The sequence below is a fragment of the Anguilla rostrata genome, unplaced genomic scaffold (assembly GCF_018555375.3).
Source record: "Anguilla rostrata isolate EN2019 unplaced genomic scaffold, ASM1855537v3 scaf1134, whole genome shotgun sequence".
NCBI classification, from domain to species: Eukaryota; Metazoa; Chordata; class Actinopteri; order Anguilliformes; family Anguillidae; genus Anguilla; species Anguilla rostrata.
The window spans coordinates 1-25,690 of NW_026986465.1; the positions used below are offsets into that span (position 1 = coordinate 1).

Genomic DNA, 25,690 nt, shown 5'->3' on the forward strand with positions numbered 1-25,690 from the left:
TTTAAAATAAGTGCTTAAATCTTAATGGGCTACAACTTTCGATCAAATGTAAATGTAAAAAAAAAAATGAAGATGAAACACAGAAAACACCAGAAATGATTTGGTTTGTGTTTTCTCTCGCTTGTGGTGGGGTTGAGGTGGCCTGTTATTCTGCGGCACGATGGACAAAGTGATTCAAGTGCAAGTGACCTAAGCAACAAAGGGGGAGTCGGATAGAACAGTTTAAAGGTTAAAGGAAAGGGTTTTTTAGAGTGTGCTGCTCTCCGTTCACTCCTAAGTGCCAGAGATCTGGGTTCAGTAGTTGAAATTGTGGCCGTTTGGTGGCTTCTTCCACTGGTGGTGCAGTCATTGCCCAACAAGCATTGCACTTCATGCTGAGAGGAAGAAAGTAAACGTTCTTAACTAAACTGCATCATCTCGAGGTTTATATTTTTAGCTGGAGCACAAGCGAGGTTCCGTGGTTTGAAAATGGGGAAGGATAAAAAGCATGTGAAAACTGAGGTGCAGGTGCAACATACAAAAACAAAAACATGCAGCCCTGAAGTGCACAACACAAATACAAAAAGAAAATGCAAAAACAAAAACTAGTTTTTGTATGTTTGTGTTTTGCACCTCAGGGCTGCTCCTTTTTGTTTTTGTATGTTGTATCTGCACCTCAGGACCACTCCTTTTTGTTTTTGTATGTTGCATCTGCACCTCAGGGTTTTGCACTTCAGAGCCACCGTAGAAAACGCTTCTTTTTGCAAATATTTGCGTATAGTGGAAGGTTTTTAGATGCTGCGTTACATAGGCTTATATTCTCTGACTGGCCATAATTTGGTGATTGGCAACCATTTGGTAAAGCCTATAGACATGGCAATGGCTTCTGATTATAAATTTGGAGACTCTGTCCCCAAGATGCAACCATGTTTAATAGATCTCCAGCTGTGGTCCTTGGATTTTTATTCATCCTCCACCAGGCTGGTTTATCACTGCTTCAGTGATTCAAAAGGACTTAATTATTAATCTAACGGCGAGTGGTGTTTTCTATGTTTTTTTTATTTTTTGTATTGGTTTGTAAGCATTTATTGACTCGTGAACATGAACAACTGAACATGAACAAGCCTTTATCTTGTTTCATCTGAGAGCAAAACAGCAAGTGAGACATTGGTTTCCTGTTTCACCATAGTGAAACAGAAGGCCATAGAAAGCCACAACACAGTGCCCTAAGAGTAACATGAACCCGTCAAAAGTAGCAGATTCAATATGGTCAATGCAGATGAATCTCTGTTGGATTTTAGAAGAATAATTAAGAAAATGTATGTTATTAGTTAAAAATCTTTTTTCCCCTCTCTTTAGTACAAAATCACCTTTTTTGAGCATACAACCCATTACCTGTAGTGTTTATTTTAGACAGCCAAATTTTATCATGGGTGTCATACTTTTCCTTTGAAGTACCCGGAGGAAAACCAATGCGGACACGGGGAGGACATGCAAACTCCACACAGGAAGGCCCAGGCCAGGATTTGGGACTTTTAATTATTTTCATAGGACAGCAGAGGATGGCCTTTATTTCTGCTTTTTTACATGTACTGTTTGTGGTACTTCTAATTTTAGGATTCACACAGGGGCAGGAAATGTGACTCATACTGCATGTCTTTGAAAAGAATTTGTATTAACTTAGATAGTTTTGTGCAGAAGCAAACACTTCACACTTCCAGAGAGAGGCAGTTTGGATCAGTGCAACTGAATCTTCTGTGTGTATATTCGGTTGGAAAGTTGACACTGGAAACCATGTTGGTGTGTGTCTGGCTGGTCAGCAGTCTGATTCACATGATCTCAGGTGAGTTGATCATTTTCTCTGACCCATTGATGCTTTCAAAGAGCTTCACTCAAACCTTAAATATAAGCTCGCAGTTACAGCCGTGTGTCTATGTGCTATCTATAGTGCCATAGAGGTATAGAGACAATTGTATATAACAATAGTCTTATTGTTTTCAATTATTCAATCATTGTCTTTGCTCGTGTCTCGTTCTCCATTCCCTCTCTGGTGTGATTGTGAATTGTGCCCTCCTGTGTCTTGTTAGCCTTCTGTCTATTTAAGTTCTTTGTTTCCCTGAGTCGGGTGCTGGTTCCTTGTGTTTCTGCCCGTGCGTATCTGCCCGTGTGTATCTGCCTGTGTGTATCTGCCCATTTCTTCTGCGCCAAAGTTGAGCGGGAGTTTAATCTTAGGTTTGCACAGTGAGTTTTGATAAGAGGTTCTGTTTTAAACCTTAAATTTCCTTCATCTATTTCTCATTAGATTTTTTTGATACATTAAACGGCATGCAGCATTTATTGATATTATGGCAGAATTAAGTACAACATCCCTTCTGCAATGTTTGAGTACTTCAAGGCTTGCTTCAGAGGGGTGTCTTCAGCAACAACTAACCAATGTGATGTAACTGGAATTCTGTACTCATATCTCTCTCTCTCTCTCTCTCTCTCTCTTTGTGCAGGGTGTGTTCTGTCTGATTCTGAACCCACAGACATCACTGGGTTCACAGGAGACTCAGTCGTCCTGCCCTGTGTCTGTACTGATGTGCAGAGGAAACCTGAACGGTTCGAATGGACTACATATCCAGGAGGCCAGAGAACTGTTATATTTTCACAGAGTTCACCCAGTGTCAACAATCGCTACCAACGCAGAGTGCAGGTGTTGAACTCCAATTCCCCTGGAATCCTGTCTCTCCGTCTCTCAGATCTCACTCTGTCAGATGGGGGACCATACAGGTGTGAAGCAGATGGGAACTACAGAGACATCAGTCTCACAGTGAAAGGTAAATTTGACCACATTTGCCCATAGCATGTCAAGGACAGGGTGACACTGGGTGACACAAGGCCTCTGAGTTTTATGTAACCTTACAGTAAATGTATTTGTTTCATTGCACAAACATGCAGAATAAAAATCATCATTATAGAATGAGTCACGTTACTTCTGCGCCAAGGTTCAGTGGAAGTTTAATCTTAGGTTTGCACAGTGAGTTTTGATAAGAGGTTCTGTTTTAAACCTTAAATTTCCTTTATCTATTTCTCATTTGATTATTTTGATACATTAAACGGCATGCAGCATTTATTGATATTATGGCAGAATCAAGTACAACATCCCTTCCGCAATGTTTGAGTACTTCAAGCCTTACTTCACAGGGGTGTCTTCAGCAAAAACTAACCAATGTGATGTAACTGGAATTCTGTACTCATATATATATCTCTCTCTCTCTCTCTCTCTCTCTCTCTTTGTGCAGGGTGTGTTCTGTCTGATTCTGAACCCACAGACATCTCTGGGTTCACAGGAGAGTCAGTCGTCCTGCCCTGTGCCTGTACTGATGTGCAGAGGAAACCTGAACAGTTCAAATGGACTGCAGTCAAAGAACTCCAAAGCACTGTTATATTTCCACAACTTCCTGCCAATGGCGGTCGCTACAAAGACAGAGTGCAGGTGTTGGACTCCATTTCCCCTGGAAACCTGTCTCTCCGTCTCTCAGATCTCACTCTGTCAGATGGGGGTACATACTGGTGTGAAGCAAATGGACACAACAGAGGCATCTTTCTCACAGTGAAAGGTAAATTTGATCACATTTGCCCATAGCATATCAAGTACGGGGTGACACTGGGTGACACAAGGGCTCTATGAGTTTTATGTAATTTTACAATAAATGTATTTGTTTCATTGCACAAACATGCAGAATAAAAATCATCATTATAGAATGAGTCTCATTACTTCTGCGCCAAAGTTGAGCGGGAGTTTAATCTTAGGTTTGCACAGTGAGTTTTGATAAGAGGTTCTGTTTTAAACCTTAAATTTCCTTCATCTATTTCTCATTAGATTTTTTTGATACATTAAACGGCATGCAGCATTTAATGATATTATGGCAGAATTAAGTACAACATCCCTTCTGCAATGTTTGAGTACTTCAAGGCTTGCTTCAGAGGGGTGTCTTCAGCAACAACTAACCAATGTGATGTAACTGGAATTCAGTACTCATCTCTCTCTCTCTCTCTCTCTCTCTCTCTTTGTGCAGGGTGTGTTCTGTCTGATTCTGAACCCACAGACATCACTGGGTTCACAGGAGACTCAGTCGTCCTGCCCTGTGTCTGTACTGATGTGCAGAGGAAACCTGAACGGTTCGAATGGACTACATATCCAGGAGGCCAGAGAACTGTTATATTTTCACAGAGTTCACCCAGTGTCAACAATCGCTACAAACGCAGAGTGCAGGTGTTGGACTCCATTTCCCCTGGAAACCTGTCTGTCCGTCTCTCAGATCTCACTCTGTCAGATGGGGGTACATACAGGTGTGAAGCAGATGGGAAATACAGAGACATCAGACTCACAGTGAAAGGTAAATTTGATCACATTTCCCCATAGCATATCAAGTACGGGGTGACACTGGGTGACACAAGGGCTCTATGAGTTTTATGTAATTTTACAATAAATGTATTTGTTTCATTGCACAAACATGCAGAATAAAAATCATCATTATAGAATGAGTCACGTTACTTCTGCGCCAAGGTTGAGCGGAAGTTTAATCTTAGGTTTGCACAGTGAGTTTTGATAAGAGGTTCTGTTTTAAACCTTAAATTTCCTTTATCTATTTCTCATTAGATTATTTTGATACATTAAACTGCATGCAGCATTTACTGATTTTATGGAACAATAAAGTACAACATCCCTGCAATGTTTGAGTACTTCAAGGCTTGCTTCACAGGGGTGTCTTCAGCAACAACTAACCAAAGTTTTGTAACTGGAAGGTTGTACTCATATCGCTCACACTAAAAACATTACCACTGTAATTATTGTCATAATTATTGCCTATTACATCTTGTAAATTGTGAACCATATGATTTCAAACTATTAAACTGAAGGTGTGGGAGTGCCAAGGTGAGACATCCAATCAGGCGTGCTTATATCTCCTAATCCCACCTCCTCTCTCTCTCTCTCTCTCTCTCTCTCTGCAGGGTGTGTTCTGTCTGATTCTGAACCCATACACATCACTGGGTTCACAGGAGACTCAGTTGTCCTGCCCTGTGCCTGTACTGATAGGAAACCTGAATGGGTCAAATGGACTGCAGTCAAAGGACGCCAAAGCACTGTTATATTTTCACAACTTCCTGCCAATGGCAGTCGCTACAAAGACAGAGTGCAGGTGTTGGACTCCATTTCCACTGGAAACCTGTCTCTCCGTCTCTTAAATCTCACTCTGTCAGATGGGGGGACATACAAGTGTGAAGCTGATGGGCACTACAAAGACATCAGTCTCACAGTTATACATAGAACCTGACCAGTTGTGTTTAAAAGTTTAAATGGGCTGTGGGAAATGATGTCTTCAAATGACAACATTCTATGGGCGTGACATATTTGGCTGTGGTTATGTATGTCAATTGAGATTTTCTGGGCCTTTCCCTGTTATATTGTACAAGGGTATTGAGTAGAAGAGCAACATATACACATTTTTATTGAATTGTTACCCACAATAAACATGCAAAAATGAGTTTTACTTCCAAAATAATCTCAGACATCGGCATAGCTTGGAGATAAGAGCATGAACCCTGAGCCGACCAGAGGAGGATGGGTTTTCTCCTTGAGCCTGGATCCTTCCGAGTTATCTGCCACAGGGAGATTTTTCTTGCCACTGTTGCTTTAGGCTTGCTCCTGTAGGGGTTTAGGCCAGGGTTGTCTGTAAAGTGAATTGTGATAATTGTTGTGAAATGCGCTATGTAATTAAATTTCATTGATTGATTGATTGATTGATTGAATCGGCATGTGTGTGTGTGTAGGTCTGTGTGTGTGTGTCAGATGGAGTATCAATCCCCCTCCCTCCTCCTCTCTTTCAGTGATAAAATATGCAGCTTTCTTTTAGTAGTCAGTTTTGGAAACTTGGAAGTTTTGTAACTCTTAGTTGGAATTCGGCATTTGAGTCCCTCATCTAGGTCTGGTGCTCTACATTTCAACTGTGGTATTTTTGAAATATTCTGCTGTCTTTTGGTTTTTTAATTTTTGGCCCAGCTTGGATTACTTTAACAAATAAACTGCGGTTTGGTGTCTTCTTTCATTCATTTATTGTATGACTCTCCATGTCTGGAACCTTTGTTAATTGTTTTAAGGTAGTTTAAACTCGTCATTTGATTATACATGAATATTTGTTGTAACTTAACTGCATGGACCCGAATGACGCCTTTTGGCGTCATAAATCACTACATTTCGTCGTCCACGAAGATCTCTGTACTTTCCGAAGCTTGCTTGGTTTTCTTTTTTTTTTTTAATCAGTGAGGGGAGGCTCTGAACTTTGAGTGGCATGTATGTTTATCCATTCGGGTGCAATATATGGTGCTTTAACTATGTCAACAAAACACTACCGAATATTCGCGTAAAAGCTTTTTGAGAGGATGAATAATTACTTTTCTTTGGCATGGATCCATTTGAAGGCAATATCGGGTGAGTTCTTTTAGGCTTTGAATGCGTCATTATGCTGAGAAATTGCTAAACCATTTTTATTGATAGCATTTGCGTTTCTCTGCAAACACGCAAAAACATGCTGGTATAATAAAACAATGATGGAAAATACATATAGTCTGCATCGTTCCGTTGCTATCATAATGAAACATACTTTCTTGTGTCTACAACTGCAGTTTCTCGCTGCTACTAATATTGAATATATACAAAAGATGCAATATATGCTGTAGTCTGTCTATATCTAAATAAATAATACGGTACTCTACACGCAGCACGCAGGTAGCAGGGATGGCAAGTTGATATTTCGTTTTCTGTTTTTTTTTTTTCAATGTCGTATTTATTATTTGAAATATATATTATTATTCTATCTGTCTCTGAGGTGTTCTGAAATGTGCATTCTTTGCTAAGCTGAGCAATGGATTGGAATATGTGTCTGACGCCTTTTTTTTCTCTCAGGGAACTGCTATCAGCACATCAATGCACTGCCCCACCTCCAGTCTCCTTAGCTTTGCCACCAACTCCACCTGCCCCCCTCCAGTTAAAATAATTATTTTGGTTTTCTTTGTAGTTTACTATTGTTCAAAAACAAAGATAAAAAAAAAGGTATATAGTTTTTGGGCATTAGTTATATATATATATATATATATATATATATATATATATATATATATATATATATATAGATATATATATATATATATATATATATATATATCACTCACCGGCCACTTCATTAGATAAACGCATCAGAAAAGGTGAAATATGGCCAGCGTAGCTATGTAGGCTACTCACGGATTTGACGGGCATCCAACGAGCCTTGATTGACAAAAGAATCAGCAAGCCCGTAGAATTAGAGCTGCCTAGGTCGCAACTTGTGTACCCTTCTGTCCTGCTCCGTTGTCTGTTATTTCGTGAAGATGCACTTTTAGTGTTTGTAAGGTTTATAAGGCATTTTGATAGGCTTATCTGTAGGTAGGAGTCCTCTTCGCTGTTTTGCTAAGCTAGAACCGGAAAAGTTGATAGTGGAGAATAGGAGCAGACGCATATGTCCCAGCAGGCTTTGCATATGAGAAAATAACAAGTGTGAGATAAATTAGGCGAAATGATGAAATTGCGTAGTTGAAACAATATGTTTTTTAGCAGAATGGGCATGTAGGTGAAGGTTGACATGATCACAGACTATAGTGCGAAGTAAATGAAGTGACCATGAGCGAGCTTAGTTTCCTTATCAAACGGTATATATAACAGTCTGTATTTAACATTAGTTGTTGAAGTGGAGGGTTAAATAATGTGTGCAATCTATTGCACTAATGTGTTTTGTCATGTTCAGTGCTAGTAGTTATACTTATGAGTGAATCATGATTTTAAATGTAATGTATTAATGCGGAGTTGCAGAACGTACATACGTAGTAATTGTTTGTAGCCTATGTGGCTAGATAGAGAACAGGGCGAGGTAACATGAATGTAGAAACGTGGCGTTTGCTGATATGAAGGTTTTGTACGGTAGCCAAGTGAAGAAATGTAGTTAGTAGAAATGGCACAGTGGTGAACTGGTGTAACTTTTTAATAAAAGGAATACATTTGCGTCATGAAATGCATATGGATGGCCGTGAGTGAGTTTTGAGTTTTTAAAGCAAATATAAGCGTAAGAAAATGTTAGTGTAAAAGAGGAAATGATCTGCCTGAGGGCGAGTCGGGATTCAAGCCTTAAACCGGAGGTTTACCAGTCTCTGACTTCGTTAGTGCAGCACCATGCCATAGCTATGCAATGCGTGAAATATCATTAGCAAACCTGCCGGTGGTTTTAAAGAAGAACACAGGCCAGTAAGCACAGAAGAGCTCCCGTTGAATCCATATAGCTTAGCAATATTGTAGCCGGTTAATAACTGAACGTACAGACGGTAAGTGATAATGCATATGGCTTAGCAATATTGTAGCCGGTTAATAACTGAACGGTGAACGGCGGGTAGATATGGTGCAAAAGCAATAATTGATAAGTAGTAGACAATAATTAGTGAGGGTTGAAGCAGGTTAAAGAAACATGTTCCTAGCTGGGCTTGAACCTACAACCCTGTGCTCCTAAGAATGTAACCTTGCCCACTAGGCCACAGGCAGACTAGCTGTTTAAACTGGAAATGTTTCAGGGTAAAAAGGTATGGGTATTTTGCATGTGTATGCGCGTTTTTGATTGGGTCGTGTAGGTGAAGATTTGGCTGGTGTCAGTGAAATGTCCAATGGGGAGACATGTTGTTAGTGGGATAGGCGGCAGGAAAAATAAGAAGAAGAAGAAGAAGAAGAAAGAGAAGAAGAAGAAGGAGAAAACGCAAAATCCCCTTAGTTTGGGGCTTTATTGTGTGGACATGTGAAGTTGTTTATGAATTCTGTTTGTTGAAATGGGGTCAGAATGTACAGAATTTAATGTTTTTAAGGGCTGAGTGTCTGTGGCTGTTGTGGTTATTTCTGTGGGGAACCCTGAAAAGTGCCAAACTCTCGGTGCTGTATAGGTATAGGTATGGGGCATGCCCCCGCCAAGGCTTAACTTGGCGGGATGGCATACCTGCCATCCCAATATATATGTGTGTGTGTGTGTGTGTGTGTATATAATACTTGCAGCATCTTTGTATTTATCATGTTAAAAAAACTATTAAAAAAAAAAATTTTAAATGAAGAAAAACAGCTAAAACCATTTTGAGTCCTAGGGTTTAATTCAGACAAAATTGTGGTTTTGAGCATGAACTTCTGATACAGCCCCAGCATCTCTGTTGGATTCAAGTCAGGACTGACTAGGCCACTCCAACTACTACTTTATAGTAGATAGCAGGTGAATTTGTCATTATTCATCTCCCCACAAACAGTCCCCACATAAGTAAACAAACACATGTGCTTAAACAAACACACATCATACCTATGCAAATGGTATCCTCGATGGCCAACAGCACCAAATCCAATTTGTAAAATTTACACTAAGATTAAGTTTCAAATATTGGAACATTTCAGAAGAACATTGTTGATTGAACTGAAAGTTCATTGAATAGGTCAAAGCACACCCCTTTAAATGTTGAATTCAAGCACAATATATATCAGTAAGGCAGTTAAGACTTGCATTCTATCAAATAAGTAAACCATCCCTCACATAGTGTTGCAAAAGGCTTGAATTAGGTGCTTCCTACAGATATCATTATAAAGAAAAAGTTTTGCCTGTATTGCAAGACTTGCATTCTATCAAATAAGTAAACCATCCTTCACATAGTGTTGCAAAAGGCTTGAATTAGGTGCTTCCTACAGATATCATTATAAAGAAAAAGATTTGCCTGTATTGCAACCCTTGCCAATGTATTCTTCTAAGGGCCATGGTCGAAAGATAAATGAAATGCTGTCTTGTTTTTCTACAGTTTTGTTGAGCTGCATGGTCAGCATACAGCCAGTAGATGTTTTTTTTTTTTCTCTACAGTGTCATTTCTTTCACAAACATTTTATATACACAATTCATGTTTTTGCCAAGTGACTGGATAGACATGTATACCATTGTATTTGATATATGTTCCGTAATAACCACACACAAGTGCAATGAAACTGGATGCCAAACCAACATCTATTTATAAGTGTTCAGGCAGGAATCACAGTTGAGAACTACCACTATATAACAGGGCCAGACCTGATTAGCTATCCGCTAAAATCCTCCTTTGAAAAGTCGCAAAAAAGGGATGCCCTTTCAAAAAGAGCAGGAATTATTCCACTTTCCCCAGTGAACACTTTGGGGCATATCTGGGCCAGTCTGTCAGTCTGGGGTGGGACAGATTGCGCATGTCTCAGTGAAAAATAGCGAAAGGAAGGCAGGGAGACACCAACCAGTGGCTACGTTGAACTGACTCCGTGATGCATGAATTTTGCTCCTTTGCCTCCTGGCAAAGGAAGGGGAAACCCTCTGAGAGGAAAAAGGAGAACAATTTTTTTTTAAAGGATGAAATGCTGAAAACGTGAAAACTCTTCTTTCTGGAAATATTTACATACTGTGGAAGGCTGAATAGGTTATTTTTTTTTAAAAAGTACTTAAATCTTAATGGGCTACAGCTTTCGATCAAATGTAAATGTAAAAGTTAAATAAAAAAAATGAAGATGAAACACTGAAAACACCAGGAATTTGGTTTGCGTTTTCTCTCGCTTGTGGTGGGGGTGAGGTGGCCTGTTATTCTGCGGCACGATGGACGAAGTGATTCAAGTGCAAGTGGCCTAAGCAACAAAGGGGGAGTCGGATAGAACAGTTTAAAGGTTAAAGGAAAGGGTTTTTTTTAGAGTGTGCTGCTCTCCGTTCACTCCTAAGTGCCAGAGATCGGGGTGCAGTAGATAATAGTTGAAATTGTGGCCGTTTGGTGGCTTCTTCCACTGGTGGTGCCGTCATTGCCCATCAAGCATTGCACTTCATGCTGAGAGGAAGGAAGAAAACGTTCTTAACTAAACTGCATCATCTCGAGGTTTATATTTTAGCTGGAGCACAAGCGAGGTTCTGTGGTTTGAAAATGGGGAAGGATAAAAAGCATGTGAAAACTGCAGTGGCTCTGAAGTGCAAAACACAAAAACAAAAAGAAAATACAAAAACAAAACTTTCAGCCCAGAAGTGCAAAACACAAATACAAAAAGAAAATGCAAAAGCAAAAAGGAGCAGCCCTGAGGTGCAAAACACAAACATACAACAACTAGCAGCCCTGAGGTGCAAAACACGAAAATACAAAAACAAAAATGTGCAGCCCTGAGGTGCAGATGCAACATCCAAAAACAATAACTAGTAGCCCCGAAGTGCACTGTTGCACTTCTGGGCTACTAGTTTTTGTTTTGTATGTTGCATTTGCACCTCTGGGCTGCTTGTTGTTGTATGTTTCTGTTTTGCACTTCGGGGCTACTAGTTTTTGTTTTTGTATCTTGTATCTGCACCTCAGGGCTGCTAGTTTTTGTATGTTTGTGTTTTGCACCTCAGGGCTGCTAGTTTTTGTATGTTTGTGTTTTGCACCTCAGGGCTGCTCCTTTTTGTTTTTGTATGTTGCATCTGCACCTCAGGACCACTCCTTTTTGTTTTTGTATGTGCATCTGCACCTCAGGGCTCCTCCTTTTTGTTTTTGCATTTTCTTTTTGTTTTTGTATTTTGCACTTCAGAGCCACCATAGAAAACGCTTCTTTCTGCAAACATTTACATACTGTGGAAGGCTAAAAAGGTTTTTAGATGCTGCGTTACATAGGCTTATATTCTCTGATTGGCCATAATTTGGTGATTGGCAACCATTTGGTAAAGCCAATAGGCATGGCAATGGCTTCTGATTATATATTTGGAGACTTTGTCCCCAAGATGCAACCATGTTTAATAGATCTCTAGCTGTGGTCATTGGATTTTTATTCATCCTCCACCAGGCTGGTTTACCACTGCTCCAGTGATTCAAAAGGACTTAATTATTGACCTAACGGCAAGTGGTGTTTTTTATGTTTTTTTATTTTTCTATTTTTTGTATTGGTTTGTAAGCATTTATTGACTTGTGAACATGAACAAACCTTGTGAACATTAACAAGTGATCATGAACAAGCCTTTATCTTGTTTCATCTGAGAGCAAAACAGTGAGTGAAACATAGGTTTCCTGTTTCACCATAGTGAAACAGAAGGCCAGAGAAAGCCACAACACAGTCCCCTAAGATTAACATGAACCTGGCAAAAGTATCAGATTCAATACGATCAATGCAATACAATCTCTGTTGGATTTTAGAAGAATAATTAAGAAAATGTATATTATTCGTTAAAAATCTTTAAATAAAAATAATATAATTTTTCAGGTTTTTTGAGCATACAACCCATTACCTGTAGTGTTTATTTTAGACAGCCAATTTTTTATCAGGGGTGTCACATACTTTTCCTTCGAAGTACCCGGAGGAAAACCAATGCGGACATGGGGAGGACATGCAAACTCCACACAGAATGGCCCAGGCCAGGATTTGGGACTTTTAATTATATTCAGAGGACAGCAGAGGATGGTCTTTATTTCTGCTTTTTCACATGCATTGTTTGTGGTACTCCTAATTTTAGGATTCACACAGGGGCAGGAAATGTGACTCATACTGTATGTCATTGCTATATATATATATATATATATTTACCCCGTGCGTTTCTGCCTGTGTATCTGCCTGTGTGTTTCTGCCCAAACCATGCGAGTGCCTGTCCATGAAGTCCAACACAGGTCTGGAGTCTGTCCACTCCAGTACAATTCCATGATCAATTGTGTCAAAAGCTGCACTCAGTTCGAGGGGTACAAGATCCGACACAGTTACAGGCGGCTGACAGTAGTAAATCATTTGTAACCTTGATAAGTTCTGTTTCTGTGCTGTGGTGGGGTCGAAACCCTGATTGGAACACTTCAAGGATACCATTAGAGCAAAGGTATGCACTTAGGTGCTTTGCACTGTTCCTATACTAATTGTAAATAATTGCAAAAAAAATGCATTTTAACTCATTAAAAACCCAAAGTGCCAACTACCTAATGAACGAATGGTGATTTTTACTTATTTCAAACATGTTTATATTACATTTATATGACATTTTGGAGACATTATTGTCCAGAGTGGCATACATGCCTATTTCCCTGACCATTGTGCTATACTGCCACCAGGTCTTAACAGACCACAATGGAAATAAGCCCTTGGCTTTATAGTGTTTTATGGTATCCTCAATGGTCAACATCACCAAATCCAGTGTGTAAAATTTACACTAAGATTAAGTTTCAAATATTGGAACATTTGAGAAGAATATTGTTGATTGAACTGAGAGTTCATTGAATAGGTCAATGCACACCCCTTTAAATGTTGAATTCAAGCACAATATATCAGTAAAGTAGTTAACACTTGCATTCTATCAAATAAGTCAACCATCCCTCACACAGTGTTGAAAAAGGCTTGAATTAGGTGCTTCCTACAGATATCATTATAAAGAAAAAGATTTGCCTGTATTGCAACCCTTGCCAATGTATTCTTCTAAGGGCCATGGTCGAAAGATAAATGAAATGCTGTCTTGTTTTTCTACAGTTTTGATGAGCTGCATGGTTTTTTGTGTGGTTTTTTTTTCATTTCTTTCACAAACATTTTATATGAACAATTCATGTTTTTGCCAAGTTACTGGATAGACTTGTATACCATTATATTTGATATATGTTCCGTAATAACCACACACAAGTGCAGTGAAACTGGATGCCAAACCAACATCTATTTATATGTGTTCAGGCAGGAAACACAGTTGAGAACTACCACCATATAACAGGGTCAGGCCTGATTAGCTGTCCGCTAAAATCCTCCTTTAAAAAGACGCAGAAAAGGGATGCCCTTTCCAAAAGAGCAGGAATTATTTCACTTTCCCCAGTGAACACTTTGGGGCATATCTGGGCCAGACTGTCAGTCTGAGTTGGGACAGATCGCGCATGTCTCAGTGAAAAATAGCGAAAGGAAGGCAGGGAGACACAAACCAGTGGCTACGCTAATCTGACTCCGTTATCCATGAATTTTGCTCCTTTGCCTCCTGGCACACTTTCTAGCAGGAAGGGGAAACCCTCTGAGAGGAAAAAGGAGAAATTTTAAAAACTTTTTTTTTTTAAAGGATAAACGCTGAAAACATGTGGAAACGCTTCTTTCTGCAAATATTTAAATATTGTGGAAGGCTGAATAGGTTTTTTTTTTTTTTTAATTGCTTTAATCTTAATGGACTACAGCTTTCGATCAAATGTAAATGTAAATGTAAAAAAAAAAAATGAAGATGAAACACTGAAAAGACCAGAAATGATTTGGTTTGCGTTTTCTCTTGCTTGTGGTGGGGTTGAGGTGGCCTGTTATTCTGCGGCACGATGGACAAAGTGATTCAAGTGCAAGTGACCTAAGCAACAAAGGGAGAGTCGGATAGAACAGTTTAAAGGTTAAAGGAAAGGGTGTTTTTTAGAGTGTGCTGCTCTCCGTTCACTCCTAAGTGCCAGAGATCGAGGTGCAGTAGATAGTAGTTGAAATTGTGGCCGTTTAGTGGCTTCTTCCACTGGTGGTGCCGTCATTGCCCATCAAGCATTGCACTTCATGCTGAGAGGAAGAAAGTAAACATTCTTAATTAAACTGCATCATCTCGAGATTTATATTTTTAGCTGGAGCACAAGCGAGGTTCTGTGGTTTGAAAATGGGGAAGGATAAAAAGCATGTGAAAACTACAGTAGCTCTGAAGTGCAAAACACAAAAACAAAAAGAAAACGCAAAAACAAAAACATTCGGCCCAGAGGTGCAGATGCAACATACAAAAACAGAAAGGAGTGGTCCTGAGGTGCAGATGCAACATACAAAAACAAAAACATGCAGCCCTGAAGTGCAAAACACAAATACAAAAAGAAAATGCAAAAACAAAACTTTCAGCCCAGAAGTGAAAAACACAAATACAAAAAGAAAATGCAAAAGCAAAAAGGAGCAGGCCTGAGGTGCAAAACACAAATACAAAAAGAAAATGCAAAAACAAAAAGGAGCAGCCCTGAGGTGCAAAACACAAACATACAACAACTAGCAGCCCTGAGGTGCAAAACACGAACATACAAAAACAAAAACGTGCAGCCCTGAGGTGCAGATACAACATCCAAAAACAATAACTAGTAGCCCCGAAGTGCACTGCTGCACTTCTGGGCTACTAGTTTTTGTTTTGTATGTTGCATTTGCACCTCGGGGCTGCTTGTTGTTGAATGTTTCTGTTTTGCACTTCGGGGCTACTAGTTTTTGTTTTTGTATCTTGTATCTGCACCTCAGGGCTGCTAGTTTTTGTATGTTTGTGTTTTGCACCTCAGGGCTGCTAGTTTTTGTATGTTTGTGTTTTGCACCTCAGGGCTGCTCCTTTTTGTTTTTGTATGTTGCATCTGCACCTCAGGACCACTCCTTTTTGTTTTTGTATGTGCATCTGCACCTCAGGGCTGCTCCTTTTTGTTTTTGCATTTTCTTTTTGTTTTTGTGTTTTGCACTTCAGAGCCACCATAGAAAACGCTTCTTTTTGCAAATATTTACATACTGTGGAAGGCTATAAAGGTTTTTAGATGTTGCGTTACATAGGCTTATATTCTCTGATTGGCCATAATATGGTGATTGGCAACCATTTGGTAAAGCCAATAGGCATGGCAATGGCTTCTGATTATATATTTGGAGACTTTGTCCCCAAGATGCAACCATGTTTAATAGATCTCCAGCTGTGGTCCTTGGATTTTTATTCATCCTCCACCAGGCTGGTTTACCACTGCTACAGTGATTCAAAAGGACTTAATTATTGACCTAACGGCAAGTGGTTCTATGTTTTTTTATTTTTTATTTTTTGTATTGGTTTGTAAGCATTTATTGACTTGTGAACATGAACAAACCTTGTGAACATCAACAAGTGATCATGAACAAGCCTTTATCTTGTTTCATCTGAGAGCAAAACAGTGAGTGAAACATAGGTTTCCTGTTTCACCATAGTGAAACAGAAGGCCAGAGAAAGCCACAACACAGTCCCCTAAGATTAACATGAACCTGGCAAAAGTATCAGATTCAATACGGTCAATGCAATACAATCTCTGTTGGATTTTAGAAGAATAATTAAGAAAATGTATATTATTAGTTAAAAATCTTTAAATAAAAATAATATAATTTTTCAGCTTTTTTGAGCATACAACCCATTACCTGTAGTGTTTATTTTAGACAGCCAATTTTTATCAGGGGTGTCACATACTTTTCCTTCGAAGTACCCGGAGGAAAACCAATGCGGACACGGGGAGGACATGCAAACTCCACACAGAAAGGCCCAGGCCAGGATTTGGGACTTTTAATTATATTCAGAGGACAGCAGAGGATGGTCTTTATTTCTGCTTTTTCACATGTATTGTTTGTGGTACTTCTAATTTCAGGATTCACACAGGGGCAGGAAATGTGACTCATACTGCATGTCATTGATATATATATATATATATATATATATATATATATATATATATTTACCCCGTGCGTTTCTGCCCGTGTATCTACCTGTGTGTTTCTGCCTGTGTATCTGCCCATGTGGTTCTGCCCATGTATCTACCCGTGTGTTTCTGCCTGTGTGTTTCTGCCCAAACCATGCGAGTGCCTGTCCATGAAGTCCAACACAGGTCTGGAGTCTGTCCACTCCAGTAGAATTCCATGATCAATTGTGTCAAAAGCTGCACTCAGTTCGAGGGGTACAAGATCCGACACAGTTACGGTCGGCTGACAGTAGTAAATCATTTGTAACCTTGATAAGTGCTGTTTCTGTGCTGTGGTGGGGTCGAAACCCTGATTGGAACACTTCAAGGATACCATTAGAGCAAAGGTATGCACTTAGGTGCTTTGCACTGTTCCTATACTAATTGTAAATAATTGCAAAAAAAATGCATTTTAACTCATTAAAAACCCAAAGTGCCAACTACCTAATGAACGAATGGTGATTCTTACTTATTTCAAACATGTTTATATTACATTTATATGACATTTTGGAGACATTATTGTCCAGAGTGGCATACATGCCTATTTCCCTGAGCATTGTGCTATACTGCCACCAAGTCTTAACAGACCAGAATGGAAATAAGCCCTTGGCTTCATAGTGTTTTATGGTATCCTCGATGGTCAACAGCACCAAATCCAGTGTGTAAAATTTACACTAAGATTAAGTTTCAAATATTGGAACATTTGAGAAGAATATTGTTGATTGAACTGAGAGTTCATTGAATAGGTCAAAGCACACCCCTTTAAATGTTGAATTCAAGCACAATATATCAGTAAAGTAGTTAACACTTGCATTCTATCAAATAAGTAAACCATCCCTCACATAGTGTTGAAAAAGGCTTGAATTAGGTGCTTCCTACAGATATCATTATAAAGAAAAAGATTTGCCTGTATTGCAACCCTTGCCAGTGTATTCTTTTAAGGGCCATGGTCGAAAGAACAAATTAAATGCTTTCTTGTTTTTCTTCAGTTTTGTTGAGCTGCATGGTTTTGTTTTTTGGGGTTTTTTTTTTTTCATTTCTTTCACAAACATTTTATATGAACAATTCATGTTTTTGCCAAGTTGCTGGATAGAATTGTATACCACTGTATTTGATATATGTTCCTTAATAACCACACACAAGTGCAATGAAACTGGATGCCAAACCAACATCTATTTATATGTGTTCAGGCAGGAAACACAGTTGAGAACTACCACCATATAACAGGGTCAGACCTGATTAGCTATCCGCTAAAATCCTCCTTTATAAAGGCGCAAAAAAGGGATGCCCTTTCCAAAAGAGCAGGAATAATTCCACTTTCCCCAGTGAACACTTTGGGGCATATCTGGGCCAGACTGTCAGTCTGAGGTGTGACAGAAAAATAGCGAAAGGAAGGCAGGGAGATGTTAACCAGTGGCTACGCTAATCTGACTCCGTGATGCATGAATTTTGCTCCTTTGCCTCCTGGCACACTTTCTAGCAGGAAGGGGAAACCCTCTGAGAGGAAAAAGGAGAAATAAAAAAAATGATTTTTTTTTAAAGGATAAACGCTGAAAACACTCAAAAACACTTCTTTCTGCAAATATTGACATACTGTGGAAGGCTGAATAGGGTTTTTTTTTTTTTAATTGCTTTAATCTTAATGGGCTACAGGTTTCGATCAAATGTAAATGTAAAAAAAAATAAATAAAGATGAAACACTGAACACACCAGAAATTATTTGGTTTGCGTTTTCTCTCGCTTGTGGTGGGGTTGAGGTAGCCTGTTATTCTGCAGCACGACGGACAAAGTGATTCAAGTGCAAGTGGCCTAAGCAACAAAGGGAGAGTCGGATAGAACAGTTTAAAGGTTAAAGGAAAGGGTTTTTTTTAGAGTGTTCTGCTCTCCGTTCACTCCTAAGTGCCAGAGATCGGGGTGCAGTAGTTGAAATTGTGCCCGTTTGGTGGCTTCTTCCACTGATGGTGCAGTCATTGCCCAACAAGCATTGCACTTCATGCTGAGAGGAAGAAAGTAAGCGTTTTTAACTAAACTGCATCATCTCGAGGTTTATATTTTTAGCTGGAGCACAAGCGAGGTTCTGTGGTTTGAAAATGGGGAAGGATAAAAAGCATGTTAAAACTGCAGTGGCTCTGAAGTGCAAAACACAAAAACAAAAAGAAAATGGAAAAACAAAAACTTTCGACCCAGAGGTGCAGATGCAACATACAAAAACAGAAAGGAGTGGTCCTGAGGTCAGGTGCAACATACAAAAACAAAAACATGCGGCCCTGAAGTGCAATACACAAATACAAAAAGAAAATGCAAAAGCAAAACGGAGCAGCACTGAGGTGCAGAACACAAACATACAAATACTAGCAGCCCTGAGGTGCAAAACACAAACATACAACAACTAGCAGCCCTGAGGTGCAGATGCAAGATACAACAACAAAAACTAGTAGCCCCGAAGTGCAAAACAGAAACATACAACAACAAGCAGCCCCGAGGTGAAGATGCAACATACAAAACAAAAACTAGTAGCCCAGAAGTGCAACAGTGCACTTCGGGGCTACTAGTTATTGTTTTTGGATGTTGCATCTGCACCTCAGGGCTGCTAGTTTGTGTATGTTTGTGTTTTGCACCTCAGGGCTGCTAGTTTGTGTATGTTTGTGTTCTGCACCTCAGGGCTGCTAGTTTTTGTATGTTTGTGTTCTGCACCTCAGGGCTGCTAGTTTTTGTATGTTTGTGTTTTGCACTCAGGGCTGCTCCTTTGTGTTTCGCACCTCAGGGCTGAAAGTTTTGTTTTTGCATTTTCTTTTTGAATTTGTGTTTTGCACTTCGGGTCTGCATGTTTTTATTCTTGTATGTTGCATCTGCACCTCAGGGCCACTCCTTTTTGTTTTTGTATGTTGCATCTGTACCTCAGGGCCGAAAGTTTTTGTTTTTGCGTTTTCTTTTTGTTTTTGTGTTTTGCACTTCAGAGCCACAGTAGAAAATGCTTCTTTCTGCAAATATTTACATACTGTGGAAGGCTAAATAGGTTTTTAGATGCTGCGTTACATAGGTTTATATTCTCTGATTGGCCATAATTTGGTGATTGGCAACCATTTGGTAAAGCCTATAGGCATGGCAATGGCAAAGGTGGAGAGTCGAGAGAGAGAGTAGGAGTTGGTGGTCTATATTGTCAAAAGCTACAGAAAGTTCCAGAAGGATTAGGACAAAAGCGAGGGAAGATGCTTCAGCTTGATTGAAGAAGAGATGGGGTGCCTTAGAAGAGTGACCCACCCTGAAGCCAGAACAGAAGGATAAGGAAGAAAGGGGTATGGAAGGTAATACTGTGAGATAAAGAAAGGGAGATGATTAGATGCTGCGATTCAGAGGCTTATATTCTCTGATTGGCCATAATTTGGTGATTGGCAACCATTTGGTAAAGCCTATAGGCATGGCAATGGCTTCTGATTATATATTTGGAAACTCTGTCCCCAAGATGCAACCGTGTTCAATAGATCTCCAGCTGTGGTCCTAGGATTTTATTCATCCTCCATCAGGCTGGTTTATCACTGCTCCAGTGATTCAAAAGGACTTAATTATTGACCTAACGGCGAGTGATGTTTTCTATGTTTTTTTTTTTTTTTTTGTATTGGTTTGTAAGCATTTGTTGACTTGTGAACATGAACAAGTGAACATGAACAAGCCTTTATCTTGTATCATCAGAGAGCAAAACAGCAAGTGAAACATTGGTTTCCTGTTTCACCATAGTGAAACAGAAGGCCATAGAAAGCCACAACACAGTGCTCTAAGATTAACATGAACCTGGCAAAAGTAGCAGATTCAATATGGTCAATGCAGATGAATCTCTGTTGGATTTCAAAGAATAATTAAGAAAATGTATATTATTAGTTAAAAATCTTTTTTCCCCTCTCTTTAGTACAAAATAATATAATTTTTCAGCTTTTTTGAGCATACAACCCATTACCTGTAGTGTTTATTTCAGACAGCCAATTTTTATCAGGGGTGTCATACTTTTCCTTCGAAGTACCCTGAGGAAAACTAATGCGGACACGGGGAGGACATGCAAACTCCACACAGAAAGGCCCAGGCCAGGATTTGGGACTTTTAATTATTTTCAGAGGACAGCAGAGGATGGCCTTTATTTCTGCTTTTTCACATGTACTGTTTGTGGTACTTCTAATTTTAGGATTCACACAGGGGCAGGAAATGTGAGTCATACTGCATGTCATTTAAAAAATTGCATTAACTTAGATAGTTTTGTGCAGAAGCAAACACTTCACACTTCTATAGAGAGGCAGTTTGGATCCGTGCAACTGAATCTTCTGTGTGTATATTCGGTTGGAAAGTTGACACTGAAAACCATGCTGGTGTGTGTCTGGCTGGTCAGCAGTCTGATTCACATGATCTCAGGTGAGTTGATCATTTTATCTGACCCACTGATGCTTTCAAAGAGCTTCACTCAAATCTTAAATATAAGCCTGCAGTTACAGCCGTGTGTCTATGTGCTATCTATAGTGCCATAGAGGTAAAGAGAGAATGATGCACGGTCTTCTGGGTATCATTCTCAACAGCTAAGCCTGCTCTCATTTTCCTGTGTTAAACTGAGTGTAGTTGTCAATATAGGAAAAAAAAACACTGTTCCCTTGTGGGCTTGTATGTATCAATTATTAGATTGTGACTGCATTTAAAGAGCCTGTACATAAAACTGCATGACTGAAAACAGTGTAATTGGCTGATTTGAACCTAAAGTGATTGTTTCTTTGGAAATGTGCATGTCAGGATTCTGCCCAGTTTCTGATTTTCCTTTTATTGGCCGCCAGATGGCGGCACTTCAGTTTTGTGTTTCAGTTCGTTCTCTCTCTTTGGTGTTTAATTGAATTATTGTTTTCAATTATTCAATCATTGTCTTTGCTCGTGTCTCCTTCTCCCTTCCCTCACTGGTATGATTGTGAATTGTGCCCTCCTGTGTCTTGTTAGACTTCTGTCTATTTAAGTTCTTTGTTTCCCTGACTCGGGTGCTGGTTCCTTGTGTTTCTGCCCGTGGGTATCAGCCCGTGTGTTTCTGCCCGTGTGTGTGTTTCGGCTTGTATATCTGCCTGTGTACTGCCTGTGTGTTTATGCTCGAGTTCTGCCTCGTTGCGTATCTCTGTTATTCAAGTTTTTCGAGTTCCCTGCTTTTTTAAAAGTTTTTGTGAAATGCCCCTCGTGGACTTTTGTTTGTTCTGTTTTCCTCTTTTTTTAAGTAAAGTCTTTGTTTAAACGTTCCTTTTGAGCTTAGTGTTTTTTTTACACTCCGCACTTGGGTCCTTACGCCAAAGCCTGACAGAATAGTGAAAAATATCAAATATATATTACAAAATATATATTTACCCCGGTGGACATTTAAATCCAAAAATGGGTTAAACTCATGCCCCTAACTCCATGACAAAACCCTGAAATTCATGGAAAAACTTCTGATTTTAGAGTAAAGAAACACATCTTTTAAACTTTGAACTCATATCTATGAACACTACTTAATCTGTTCTGGATAAAGGTATTTGTCTAATATGGAAGGAGTACTGTTCCTATACTAATTGTAAATAGTTGTGAACAAAATGCATTTTAACTCATTAAAAACCCACAGTGCCAACTACTTACCTAATGAACGAATGGTGTTTTTGTAATTATTTCAATGATGTTTATGTTACATTTATATGACATTTTGGAGACATCATTGTCCAGAGTAGCATACATGTCTATCTCCCTGACCATTGTCTTATAGACCACAATGGAAATAAGCCCTTGGCTTTATAGTGTTTTATTCCTTCAAATTATTTTGGTATTTGGGCCATCTCTGCTCAGAGTGGCCACATGTATTTTTTAATGATCTTCAAAGAAAATAGAATTTCAATGAATCAATCCCCATACCGGAGACTCATAATAAGTCACTCTCTGTTGCAGGCTGTTCTCTATATGCACCCAAAGAGGTCACTGGGTACACAGGAGGCTCCGTGGTCCTGCCCTGCTACTGCACTGAGAGACAGCCAACACCAAACGACGCCAGATGGTTTTATCGTATTTTGGATGCCAGTTCATATATGAAACTTTGGTCGTATCCTACTACAGTGGACGACAGCTACAAAGACCGGGTGAATATTTCTGCCACCCCTGGAAATATGTCTCTCCGTCTCTCAGATCTCACTCTGTCAGATGAGGGTACATACAGGTGTGAAGCAGATGGGCACTACAGAGACATCAGACTCACAGTGAAAGGTAAATTTGACCACATTTGTGCATAGCATGTCAAGTACGGGGTGACACTGGGTGACACATGGGCTCTATCAGTTTTATGCAAACTTACAGTAAATGTATTTGTTTCATTGCACAAACATACAGAATAAAAATCATCATTATAGAATGAGTCACAATACTTCTGCTCTAAGGTTGAGCGGAGGTTTAATCTTAGGTTTGCACAGTGAGTTTTGATAAGAGGTTCTGTTTTAAACCTTAAATTTCCTTTATCTATTTCTCATTAGATTATTTTGATACATTAAATTGCATGCAGCATTTATTGATATTATGGCAGAATCAAGTACAACATCCCTTCTGCAATGTTTGAGTACTTCAAGGCTTGCTTCACAGGGGTGTCTTCAGCAACAACGAACCAACATGTTGTAACTGGAATTCTGTACTCAATCTCTCAAACTCAAGTCATTATCACTGTAATTATTGTCATAATTATTGCCTATTGTATCTTGTAAATTGTGAACCATATGACTTCAGACTATTAAACTGAAGGTGTGGGAGGGCCTAGGTGAGACATTCAATCAGGCGTGCTTATATCTCCTAATCCCACCCCTCTCTCTCTCTCTCTCTCTCTCTGCAGGCTGTGTTCTGTCTGATTCTAAACCCATAGACATCACTGGGTTCACAGGAGACTCAGTCGTCCTGCCCTGTGCCTGTACTGATGTGCAGAGGAAACCTGGGCTGATCAAATGGACTGTAGACAAAGGAGGCCAACGCCCTGGTATATTGTCACAAGGTCCTGGCAGGGTCAATGATCACTACAAACACAGAGTGCAGGTTTTGGACTCCGGATCCCCTGGAAACCTGTCTCTCCGTCTCTCAGATCTCACTCTGTCAGATGAGGATACATACAGGTGTGAAGCAGATGGACAACACAGAAACATCAGACTCACAGTGGAAGGTACATTTAACCCCATTTGCCCATACCATGTCAAGGACGGGGTGACACTGGGTGACACAAGGCCTCTATGAGTTTTATGTAATTTTACAATAAATATATTTGTTTCATTGCACAAACATGCAGAATAAAAATCATCATTATAGAATGAGTCTCATTACTTCTGCGCCAAGGTTGAGCGGGAGTTTAATCTTAGGTTTGCACAGTGAGTTTTGATAAGAGGTTCTGTTTTAAACCTTAAATTTCCTTTATCTATTTCTCATTAGATTATTTTGATACATTAAACGGCATGCAGCATTTATTGATATTAGGGCAGAATCAAGTACAACATCCCTTCTGCCATGTTTGAGTACTTCAAGGCTTGCTTCACAGGGGTGTATTCAGCAACAACAAACCAATATATTGTAACTGGAATTCTGTACTCAATCTCTCAAACTCAAGTCATTATCATCGTAATTATTGTCATAATTATTGCCTATTGTATCTTGTAAATTGTGAACCATATGACTTCAGACTATTAAACTGCAGGTGTGGGAGGGCCTAGGTGAGACATCCAATCAGGCGTGCTTATTACATTACATTACATTACAGGCATTTAGCAGACGCTCTTATCCAGAGCGACTTACACAACCTTATATCTCCTAATCCCACCTCTCTCTATCTCTTTCTCTCTCTCTCTCTCTGCAGGCTGTGTTCTGTCTGATTCTAAACCCATAAACATCACTGGGCTCACAGGAGACTCAGTCGTCCTGCCCTGTGCCTGTACTGATGTGCAGAGGAAACCTGGGCTGATCAAATGGACTGTACACACAGGAGGCCAAAGCACTGTTATATTGTCACAAAGTCCTGGCAGGGTCAATGATCACTACAAACACAGAGTGCAGGTGTTGGACTCCATTTCCCCCGGAAACCTGTCTCTCCGTCTCTCAGATCTTACTCAGTCAGATGAGGGTTCATACAGGTGTGATGCAGATGGGAACTACAGAGACATCAGTCTCACTGTGAAAGGTAAATTTGTCTTTAAAACTTTAAATGAGATCTTCAAATGACAACATTATATGAGCTCTCACAGATTAATTCCCCATTGGCTGCAGGTGAACTGGATGGGTGGATCTCTGAAGACCTGAAAAACTCCATCTTGTACGCGACCATTGCTGCTGTGGTTGCCGCGGTCGCAGTGTGTGGGGCTGTGTTATTTTACCGCAGAGTTAGATCCAGGAGAAATGCACATGTGGAATCCAGAGAAGAACAAGAGATGGGGACCGGGGAGCAGGTGGAGGAGGAGAATGCTGATTCAGTGACATATTCTACTGTTGTTCACAGTAAAACTGTGAAAAATACGAACATCCAAAATCAAAGTGAAGACTTCACAGAATATGCTGCCATTAAACTTGGAATGTCATCAAATTTATAGAAATACACCTCGTACACACAAACGCATTCACATATGCACATACACACACACCATCTGTAGCAAAGAGAGCAGTTTGTAGCAAAGAGATTATTTATATTAATGCAAACATTGTGTTTGTGAATTTATTTTGTGAATCATGTAAAGTATATAGGATCTCATAAAAAAACACGTTTTCAACGTACAAAAATGCCAAGTTACTCAAAAGTATTGATATCAAAATGACGCCAAGTTACGGTACTACAAACAATATAGGCTATCTTGCCTCACCGAAATTTAAGAACATGTATTCCAAAGCAATGCTACCCAATATTTCCTCAATTCTTTCAAGTCACTTGGCCCGGTGTGTATATAAGCGTGCAGTACATGGACAGGCCAAACATATGTGTGGATGGCTTTCTCACAGTCATGATTGATTGAATAGGCATCTATATGTCCAATTTGTATTGGTATGTATGTATTTTGGTGGTCAGCCTTTCTGTTGCGTGAATGATTGTATGTTTCTTGGTATAAATGTCTGTTCGTAAATGTGAATGTAACATGCTGCGAGGCAAATGTCCCCATGGGGATAAATAAGTTCTCTATGTATATATGTACAATATGTATTTTACATGTATTTATTGTACGTT

At 39.5% G+C, this 25,690-nt stretch overlaps 1 protein-coding gene across 4 annotated transcripts; it reads left to right on the forward strand.

Moving 5' to 3' along the window:
* The first annotated feature begins 1,500 nt into the window (after positions 1-1,500).
* On the forward strand, positions 1,501-25,284 carry LOC135247193 (hemicentin-1-like). 4 transcript variants are annotated; one of them, XM_064320502.1, is made up of 7 exons: positions 1,503-1,822; positions 2,478-2,798; positions 3,264-3,581; positions 4,041-4,361; positions 23,333-23,653; positions 24,338-24,658; positions 24,745-25,282. In XM_064320502.1, the coding sequence occupies exons 1-7, from the start codon at positions 1,633-1,635 to the stop codon at positions 25,062-25,064; spliced, it is 2,112 nt and encodes a 703-aa protein (XP_064176572.1). In that variant the 5' UTR covers positions 1,503-1,632; the 3' UTR covers positions 25,065-25,282. The 4 variants fall into 4 exon arrangements, with proteins under 4 accessions (XP_064176574.1, XP_064176573.1, XP_064176572.1 ...); XM_064320504.1 differs by lacking the exon at positions 24,338-24,658 and having other exon boundaries at positions 1,501-1,822; positions 24,745-25,284; XM_064320503.1 differs by lacking the exon at positions 3,264-3,581 and having other exon boundaries at positions 1,502-1,822; positions 24,745-25,283.
* The last annotated feature ends 406 nt before the right edge of the window (positions 25,285-25,690 follow it).